The sequence below is a fragment of the Eucyclogobius newberryi genome, unplaced genomic scaffold, assembly GCF_026437365.1.
Source record: "Eucyclogobius newberryi isolate DKJ021-1_F unplaced genomic scaffold, fEucNew1.0.hap1 SCAF_21, whole genome shotgun sequence".
Lineage (NCBI taxonomy): Eukaryota > Metazoa > Chordata > Actinopteri > Gobiiformes > Gobiidae > Eucyclogobius > Eucyclogobius newberryi.
Genome location: NW_027315846.1, coordinates 24,616,198 through 24,626,342, shown reverse-complemented (window position 1 = coordinate 24,626,342; position 10,145 = coordinate 24,616,198). Strand labels below are relative to the sequence as shown.

At 44.1% G+C, this 10,145-nt stretch overlaps 1 protein-coding gene across 1 annotated transcript; it reads left to right on the top strand.

The window, feature by feature from the left end:
- The first annotated feature begins 714 nt into the window (after positions 1-714).
- On the top strand, positions 715-9,905 carry manea (mannosidase, endo-alpha). The gene is made up of 5 exons (XM_072457975.1): positions 715-996; positions 1,495-2,060; positions 6,523-6,632; positions 7,529-7,605; positions 8,275-9,905. Exons 2-5 carry the CDS (start codon positions 1,571-1,573, stop codon positions 8,906-8,908), a joined length of 1,311 nt encoding a protein of 436 aa, XP_072314076.1. The 5' UTR covers positions 715-996; positions 1,495-1,570; the 3' UTR covers positions 8,909-9,905.
- Positions 9,906-10,145: the final 240 nt, after the last annotated feature.

Here is a 10,145-nt window from a genome sequence, read left to right as displayed (position 1 = left end):
ATGGACTCAATGATGGCCGGGTAGAACTGCACCATCTACCCTGGCAGCTTGGCTTTCCTCAGCTGCCGTAGGAAATACATCCTCTGCTGGGCCTTCTGATTTTTCACTAAGATCATCTTAAACTCTGAAAATAGTGATCTCATATTGAGTTTGAGCAGAAATTTTATCTCTGATATTAACATTACATTCAAAATTCCATGTTCCTGTTCATGCTGCTGATGCATGAATATGGACTCCAGTCTTTCTCCTGATGCAGATTTTTGCATCAGTGTCCACATAGAACTATTACTAGGCTATATAAATCTATTTATTTTTTATATTTTTTATTGTTTTATGTTTTACGTTATGTTTGGCCCGCAACCCAGCCTGAGCGTCGAAATTCGGGCCGTCAAATGAGTTTGACACCCCTGTATAATCTACGGGAAAACTTGGAGCACCTTTATTTAGATTCAATTAGATTAGCCTTTAATGTCCTGTCTGTTTAAAGTTTGGTCAGGACTATCTTTGCAGGAGGATCTGACCTATTACGCATGTTTTGGGGTCCAATTTGACCATGAATCATTTGACATTATGTTATTGTAGTTCTTGTAAGTATCATCATTAACAAAAGGTGCACTGTCACTTTAAACTAGATCACGTCCTTTCAGCTGAAGCCCCGCCCAGTTTGCATTGCGCATGCTCTTCCTATCATCTGGATCACCCGAAAACATATAAGCGCCTCCTGTCGGCGCAGCTCCCTGTCATTTACGTATCTACACTGCAGTTTCAACTCGTCTACCGAACCAGAAATGCAGGTTAAACACATCCTGCGTCCCTCGGCCCACAAAGAATTCATAAAGACTCGTTTGTGAGGAGAAATATCTACTGTTAACCGATTAAATAGTTTAAATTGACTGTTTGATTGTGGAGTCGGCTCAAAATGTCGGAGAATGCGAATGATGAGTCATATTGGTCCATTTTCGCTTGTGTTTACCGGTGTAAAGTTCATCCCTGCAGGTACACTTGACAAGCTAACATGTTTCAACTGTTGTACACTAAATATTTGTTATCTGATTGTATTACAATGCACAATTCCACCAATGCAAGTTTGATTAATTCAGCTTGCCTTGTCTGCAGGGATACGTTTGTATCATTTATTCATATTTTGGTTACAGAAAAACAGCTAAAGCTAATGTTTTAAACAGGTTGCTATGCCTTTGGAAACTTCCGGTTATTACTTAATTTAGCCATATATTTAGTAATAGAGCCTTAAATTATCACCCACACACATCAAACTGTTTTTAACAAGATTTTGAGGAATTGTGCAGAAGGATTTGTTTCTGATTCTATGTCTAAGTCTGATTTATTAAAGCTTAAACTCCAAAATAATCTGTATTTAAATGTTCAAATTTGCCGTAAGTTGACTTAAATCCCTTGAATCCTCTTACTGAATGGTTAGTAAATGAAGCAGTGATGTGACAGCTCATGTTACAGTTTCAAATCTCTTCCCTTCAGGTCACTTTCCATCGCTCTAAAACCGGAATGTTCCTCTCCCACTTCAACAATGAACTTGCCATTCTCACAGTGAACAATGGTGAGGTTCAGGCGCAAAACATGCATTCCCGTCTTGGCCGTGCTCGTCCTCATTCTCGTCGCGTCCGTGGTGCTGAGGAACCTACCACCAGAAGATTCCAGCCCCGTCAGCTTGGTCCAACCTCCCGAAACGGACCAGAGAGACGGCGAGGCCCACGGTAAAACCACTAAAGTGCCTGCGCCCGCCCGACCGGAGCGAGACGCACAGCTGGAGCAAACGTTGAGAAGATCCCCCCCTCCGAATTACTACGTGCACGTGTTCTACTATCCCTGGTATGGCAATCCGACGTTTGACGGGATGTACGTGCACTGGGACCATCCGCAGCTGCCGCACTGGGACGCTAAAGTGGCGCAGGGCTACCCACAAAGCAGACACGTCCCTCCTGACGACATCGGCTCCAACTATTACCCGGCGCTCGGTGCGTACAGCTCCAAAGACCCGGCCGTGGTGGAGAGTCACATGCAGCAGCTGCGATTGGCGGCGATAGGTAACCAAAACCTGCACAAATGTATAATATAAATGCGTGTCTGCAATTGTTTGACCCAAAAAGCTGCGTAGATGTCGCTAAAACCTAAGCATTGATGAGTTGTGACTGGGGATCGTCATCCAAATGTTATTCAATTGTCTCGTTGTTAACCTGATAATGTTACTGTATTTAATGCAGTTTTGTAGGATGCTCTGATCAGAACTGTCCTTGTAGGGTGGTCAAAAGTATCGAAAATCAGATACTAATCGATACTAACACTAATATCGAGACAAGATACTCATTTGAGCAAGTATCAATACAATTAAAACTCATAAATGTGACAGAATTGGACCAGTTTTAGAATGAGCTCGAGCTTTATCTGTGCGTTCACACTATAGCTAAAGTAACTACTAAACCTGGACAAGATCAGGACTAAACGAGGACTAGAACAAACCCAAGTCCATATCAGGAACAAGCAAAGACAAGTGTGAACGCAGCCTTGGACCACTATTATTTTGTGCTGAATGTCAGTCCCTTTGGGCCTCTCTCAGTTGCCCGCATGGACCTGATCTAGATTTAGAACAGCTCAGCCAAAGGGTTCACATTTGGCCAAAAACGCTGCTGTTTATATGAGAGCTGGACAGTAGACAGTGTAGAGAGGGCAACAGACCCAAACCAGGACTCACACAGAACTGAACCAGGTCTGACCCAAACCAGGACTCACACAGGACTGAACCAGGTCTGACCCAAACCAGGACTCACACAGAACTGAACCAGGTCTGACCCAAACCAGGACTCACACAGGACTGAACCAGGTCTAACCCAAACCAGGACTCACACAGGACTGAACCAGGTCTGACCCAAACCAGGACTCGCACAGGACTGAACCAGGTCTGACCCAAACCAGGACTCACACAGGACTGAACCAGGTCTGACCCAAACCAGGACTCACACAGGACTGAACCAGGTCTAACCCAAACCAGGACTCACACAGGACTGAACCAGGTCTGACCCAAACCAGGACTCACACAGGACTGAACCAGGTCTGACCCAAACCAGGACTCACACAGGACTGAACCAGGTCTGACCCAAACCAGGACTCACACGGGACTGAACCAGGTCTGACCCAAACCAGGACTCACACGGGACTGAACCAGGTCTGACCCAAACCAGGACTCACACGGGACTGAACCAGGTCTGACCCAAACCAGGACTCACACGGGACTGAACCAGGTCTGACCCAAACCAGGACTCACACGGGACTGAACCAGGTCTGACCCAAACCAGGACTCCTACAGGACTGAACCAGGTCTGACCCAAACCAGGACTCACACAGGACTGAACCAGGTCTAACCCAAACCAGGACTCACACAGGACTGAACCAGGTCTGACCCAAACCAGGACTCACACGGGACTGAACCAGGTCTAACCCAAACCAGGACTCACACGGGACTGAACCAGGTCTAATCCAAACCAGGACTCACACGGGACTGAACCAGGTCTAATCCAAACCAGGACTCACACGGGAACTGAACCAGGTCTAATCCAAACCAGGACTCACACGGGACTGAACCAGGTCTAACCCAAACCAGGACTCCTACAGGACTGAACCAGGTCTAACCCAAACCAGGACTCACACAGGACTGAACCAGGTCTGACCCAAACCAGGACTCACACGGGACTGAACCAGGTCTGACCCAAACCAGGACTCACACGGGACTGAACCAGGTCTAATCCAAACCAGGACTCACACGGGACTGAACCAGGTCTGACCCAAACCAGGACTCACACGGGACTGAACCAGGTCTGACCCAAACCAGGACTCACACGGGACTGAACCAGGTCTAACCCAAACCAGGACTCACACGGGAACTGAACCAGGTCTAATCCAAACCAGGACTCACACGGGAACTGAACCAGGTCTGACCCAAACCAGGACTCACACAGGACTGAACCAGGTCTAACCCAAACCAGGACTCACACAGGACTGAACCAGGTGGTCTGTGCATTCTGTGAATGGCCAGAATTGTAACTCACACACTTCAAAACTAGTGCACTGGAGTCACGCTACTGTCCCCACATGGACAAGATAATCATAAAACAACATTCATGGCATAAATGATAGAATAATGAATACAATCAAATTGTATGTTGTTTTTTCCCACTCACGTAAACAGTAGGGTTGTGTTCAAAATATCGATAACGGCGATATATCGTCACGGACTCCGTATCGATACGCATATCAATACTGAGTCACAGTATCGATATTTTTCTTTTTAATTAAAAAAAAAAAAAAAAAAAGATTTGTATTTTCCGTAGGCTTTAAACGAAGTGGAATAGTACTTTTGATCTGCTGTTTGTGCTGCGCTCCTGCGAGGTTAGAAGATGTGCAGAAGATGAGCTAGAACGCATGCTTCCCACAGTTTTGAGAATAAGATAGTGTTATATATGTAAGTTTGACAACCAATGGTTTAGCCAATCAGAGCCTAGTTGACAGAGAGCGCTGTGAACAAACTTCTGCTCAGCTGATGTGTCAAACAGCTGTGAGAACAACATTACATCATGACCTCATTTTGTTCTCACAGCTCGAGGAGCACAAACAAACCTCTCCCTTCTTATCAAGTATGAATTGGCCTTAATGTGGGTCATCATTGTGGGTCATCATTGTGGGTCATCATTGCAGCAGGGGGGGTGTGCTTCAGGGTCACCCGCTCGGCTCTGCTGCTGCTGCCCTGGTTTATGGACCACATGTGGAGTTTCTAAGCAGAGATGTGTGTGCGTTCTTACCCGGGGAGGAAGGCAAGCTCTCCGTTTTGTGCAAAAACAAATAAAGGTGAATTAAATCAAGAAACAGAGCTCAGAGGCTGCATTTCAATATTTAATTTATTTTTAAAACTTTGGGAATTCATTGAAAAATGGGAAATCAAACAATGTAATTGCTCACTTCTTTCTTTGCCTGTACATGAAGCCATGGCAAACATCTCCCACAGGGGGCGCTCTTAAATGCCACAGTTCTCAGTCATTGGATCAAACACTATCACCATGTATGGACTGGCACGGCGCCAGCTTTAAGGTCGGCGTGGTAGCAAAATAACACCCTGGCCCCGCCCCCTAAAAGGCTCCCGTTAAGGCTGCCTCCAGGGGCAAAATATGGCTTATATTTTGACAATTACATTAATTTACGAATTTAATGAATTGATGCTAGATTTAATACAAAGCTATCTTAAATTTTTTAATAGTTATGTGATTTTGTTACAATGTAATTATAGGCCCATTTAGGCTAATTGAAAAGGTAGCCGTGCTCATGAAGTAGCCTTCCACCCTAAAAAGGTCGGTGACCCTTGGTCTATAGGCTAAAAAGAAGTATTGTGGTATCAAAATCGACTTTGAGAATTGAGTCAATTCCTTATAATTGAAATGGTTTGAAATGTTAGCACTTTGACAAGACCATTTCCTATATAATGGATCCTTTTGTGCAGGCAAATAAAAGGGCAACGCTGATATAGCGTACAAGATTTTTTCTTTGTACCAATTCCGGAACACTCTTATATCATCGTTAAGTGTCTTTATTAGTTATGTTATTATGGTATACAGGCTTTTAGATTTGAAAATACCCCGTCCAAATAATTTGGTGCGGGGCCGACTTTGTGAGCGCAAAGGTTATGGAAAGCCAATATGATCACACTTCCAACGCTTTTACAAAATGATGCCGCGCTTTTAACGCCGTGCTTCATCTGACGTTATGCCGTGCGCCGTAAACGAGCGCCGTAATTTACGCCAGACGGCGTTCTCTTAATTTACGCCATACGCCGCTCCTACCGTGGGCGGCGCGAGCAGAAAAGTTACACTACGGTGCGAGCACGGACGGTGATCTGGTGAACAAGTGCCAAATAAACGTGGTCGTCTACGTTATTGAGTGTAGCTTTCTTAACTATATGATGGTCTTGTATGTTTGTTTTTCAACCTGGCGGATGTTTTTTCCAGCCTGGCGCTATCTTTTGGGTAGCGCGCCGCCGTGCGCGCGAAAATGCCCGTCCACATTCTAAAATACCCCATCCAAAATACGGGAAGACGGCCCTCTATCTAAAAGCCTGATGGCATAGGGCAGGGGTGGCAAACTTTTTTGACAATGGGTTCTAAAATGTGACCGAGGGGCCGGGCCAGGAACAGATGAATGGTGTGACGATGCTGGAGTCCCCTTGCGTGTATAAAGTTTTACACCGGGATTCACGACATGGTTAAGCTGTCCTCCCTTCTCCCTCATCCCCCTTCATACTTCCATCTCCTGTCAAAATAAAGCCTATGGGCAAAAGAAAACAACAACAACAACAAAAATGATTTTAGTTTGCTCATGTCTGACATAGGGGGTAAGACTCATTATCAGGAAGGTCCATAATAATATCAGACTTGGGATTGCTGTGTTTTTTTTTTGCCAATATATTTATGATGACATGATTAAAGGTCTTCTGTCCTGTGTGGTCAGGGGTCATGGCTGTGTCCTGGTATCCTCCAAACCACAAGGACGACAACGGAGAGCCCATCGACGACCTCATGCCTCTGCTGCTGGACACGGCCCACCGATACCACATTAAGGTACCTTTCCCACGCTTCACAAATACATTCATTCACAGTTAGGTTGTTAGGGGCATTGGCCATTATTGAAGCAAAGTTCTGGATTTTAATATCGGTGATGTCACTAATATGTTGTCATTAATTACGTTGTAGTAGACTAGTCAGCGATTATTATTATTTTTTAAATTCCCCAGTGAACTGATTTTCTATTGTACATTGAGGAATTTAAACTAAATAAATACCAACCAAATAAAGAGGAAACATTGTGACTGAAGGCTTCTAGATGGAGAATATTTACAAAGCGTGTTATTCATGAAAATCAGAAATATTTGTTCTCTTTTTACACATTTTGGTTTGTTATAACGCTTCTGTCGTTGTTATAAAAGGTCTTTTTGCATGTTTTATTGCCTGCCTTGTCCAGATGACAACTGCAATTATAGAAATACATGTGATTACAATTATTTTTGATAATTGACTAGTTATGATTAGTTGATTAATAGCTGCGTCTCATTAATTACTTTTTACTCTTTTTCTGTTTTGTCTTTAAAGGGCATGTACCTAAAATGTTCTGTTTTTCACATTTTTAAGAAGGTAAAAGTCAAGTACAGCACATTTAAATGTCACTGCTAATTCTTTAACTTGCGCCACTTGAGTGGTTTTCAGGGAGATGTCATTGTTTTACCCAGAATGTTGCTTTGAATGGCATTTTTTATTCAATTACAGGTGTTTTATGGATTAAAAATGACCCGTAAACATGCATTCTTACTTTGAGCGGGGTCATTTCAGCACAAATCTGACCTTTAACCTGGCGTGTTGATGTTTCCTGCTTATCCCCACGGATTAATGCCCTACTGCGGAACATACTAGGCAAAGCAAAACAGCCGCTGTAATACTTGTTAATAAACCTTTCCCCACAGGTCATTTTCCACATCGAGCCATACACGGGACGCGATGAAGTCAACATGTTCACCAACGTCAAGTACATCATCGATAAGTAGGTCCTGTCTCCTAACCGAACCCTAACCCCTAACCCTGACCCTAACCCCTAACCCCTAACCTAACACCTAACCTAACCCAAACCCATAACCCAACCCTAACCCCTAACCCCTAACCTAACACCTAACCCAAACCCATAACCCAACCCTAACCCCTAACCCCTAACCTAACACCTAACCTAACCCAAACCCATAACCCAACCCTAACCCCTAACCCCTAACCTAACACCTAACCCAAACCCATAACCCAACCCTAACCCCTAACCCCTAACCTAACACCTAACCTAACCCAAACCCATAACCCAACCCTAACCCCTAACCCCTAACCCCTAACCTAACCCATAACCCAACCCTAACCCCTAACCCCTAACCTAACACCTAACCTAACCCAAACCCATAACCCAACCCTAACCCCTAACCCCTAACCCCTAACCTAACACCTAACCCAAACCCATAACCCAACCCTAACCCCTAACCCCTAACCCCTAACCTAACACCTAACCCAAACCCATAACCCAACCCTAACCCCTAACCCCTAACCTAACCCCTAACCTAACCCAAACCCAAACCCAACCCTAACCCCTAACCCCAACCCTAACCCTCACTCTCAACCCCCAACCCATTATTCAAGTTCAAATTCCACTCTTATCTCGCCCATTTTCCCTTAGATACGGAGGGCACCCCGCCTTCTTCAAATACCGGACCACTAACGGCAAACTCCTCCCTCTTTTTTACATTTACGACTCCTACTTGATGAACTCCGAGCAATGGGCCAAGCTCCTCAAGCACACGGCCGCCGACAGCATCCGCGACACCCCGTACGACGCCCTCTTCATCGCCCTGCTGGTGGAGGAGAAGCACAAACGAGACATCCTGACGGCCGGTTTCGACGGGCTTTACACGTACTTCGCCACCAACGGGTTCTCGTACGGCTCCACGCTGAAGAACTGGGAGACGATCCGGGCGTTTTGCGAAGACAACAACCTGCTGTTCATCCCGAGCGTCGGGCCGGGGTACATCGACACGAGCATCCGCCCGTGGAATTTCCAGAACACTCGCAACCGCATCAACGGGAAGTATTACGAGACGGCCTTGAGCGCGGCGTTGGAAGCCAGGCCCGATTTTATGTCGATAACGTCCTTCAACGAATGGCACGAAGGCACGCAAATCGAGACGGCGATCCCCAAATCCAGCCACACCGTGTATTTGGACTACCTTCCGAACAAGCCTACGATCTACCTGGAGATAACGCGCAAGTGGGCGGCCATATTTGGAAGCGAGAGAAGACGGTGGCAAGACTGACACTTTTGAGCCATAACCAAAAGTGTATTTGTAATTGTATTTGTATTAATTACACTGAATCAAGTCTGTATGGCGGGTCAGACTACGCATTTCACTGAAGTGCAGTGAACACAAGTATATTTCAGATTCTACTAAACATTTTGCCCATTTTGGGAACGTTTATAATGTTACTTCCTGGTTGGACATGGCCAGCAAATATGACATAGTTGCAGGTAATTACACAAGTGTATCCTAGCAACCATACTGTAAACAAAGCCAAAATACACATCAATGACACAATAGTTATGATTTGACAAGCAATAACACCATATAACACCTTTATTTTGTTGAATGATTGTTTAAACTGTCAGTTAAGTGAAAATTGTCTTTGTTTTCCGTGTCACGTCGCATATTGATGACATCACAGAGGGATTCTATTTCAGCACTACTTCCTGTCATTTTAAACTCTCATTTTTCAAAACGGAATCACAAACTGCCACTTACCAGAAGTAAAACGATGATAAATATGTACCACAGCTGCGATGTCATATGGACTTTAAGGAGAGTTACTCTGTGAAATCTGCTTTTATGGTTTTTATCCACATTCAATTTCTTGTCATGATCGCAATTGCTGCTCCAACTATGAAAAAAAAGTTTCATAAATTATTAAATTCTGACCGATAAGCCTAGAGTAAAGCCATAATTTATTCCTCATTTATTCATACAGCATTTAAAGCATGTAAAACGTGGCTCACACCTTTATGATCTATTAATTTTGATCCACTTATCCAGGGCCGGGTGGTGTTCGCAGAAGCACTTCCCCCCACACACACTTCCTCTAGCTCTTCAATTATAGTTTCCATGGAGCCAGATTTTTCAGAAGGGCTGCGCCACAATTGTATTATTTATTTCCAATATCCACAATTAACTTACTGCTATTGAACTATACGATATAACCATTGTTTCACTGAAGTAAATAAAAACAATATTAAATGCTCAATATTATCAAAGTCACTGAAACCTTTAGTAATATAATGAATTAAGACAAAGGAAGTTGTGATGATGCTTAAACCAAATGAACTAATTGCGATTTTTCGATTATGACCCAAATAATCGTGATGTTGACATTCTTTACTTAATCTGATCAAGAGAGTCTATTGCATTGACCATGAAGCATTCCTCATGTCACTAAGAAGCTCTGCAGTTATTCATGTCACTAAGAAGCTCTGCAGTTATTCATGTCACTAAGAAGCTCTGC

Bases quoted from the DNA above. Each gene is read 5' to 3' on its own strand.
- manea (XM_072457975.1), top strand. From the start codon at position 1,571: ATGGTGAGGTTCAGGCGCAAAACATGCATTCCCGTCTTGGCCGTGCTC. The intron at 2,061-6,522 runs GTAACCAAAACC...CTGTGTGGTCAG, and splicing joins GCTGCGATTGGCGGCGATAG to GGGTCATGGCTGTGTCCTGG. The intron at 7,606-8,274 runs GTAGGTCCTGTC...ATTTTCCCTTAG, and splicing joins GTCAAGTACATCATCGATAA to ATACGGAGGGCACCCCGCCT.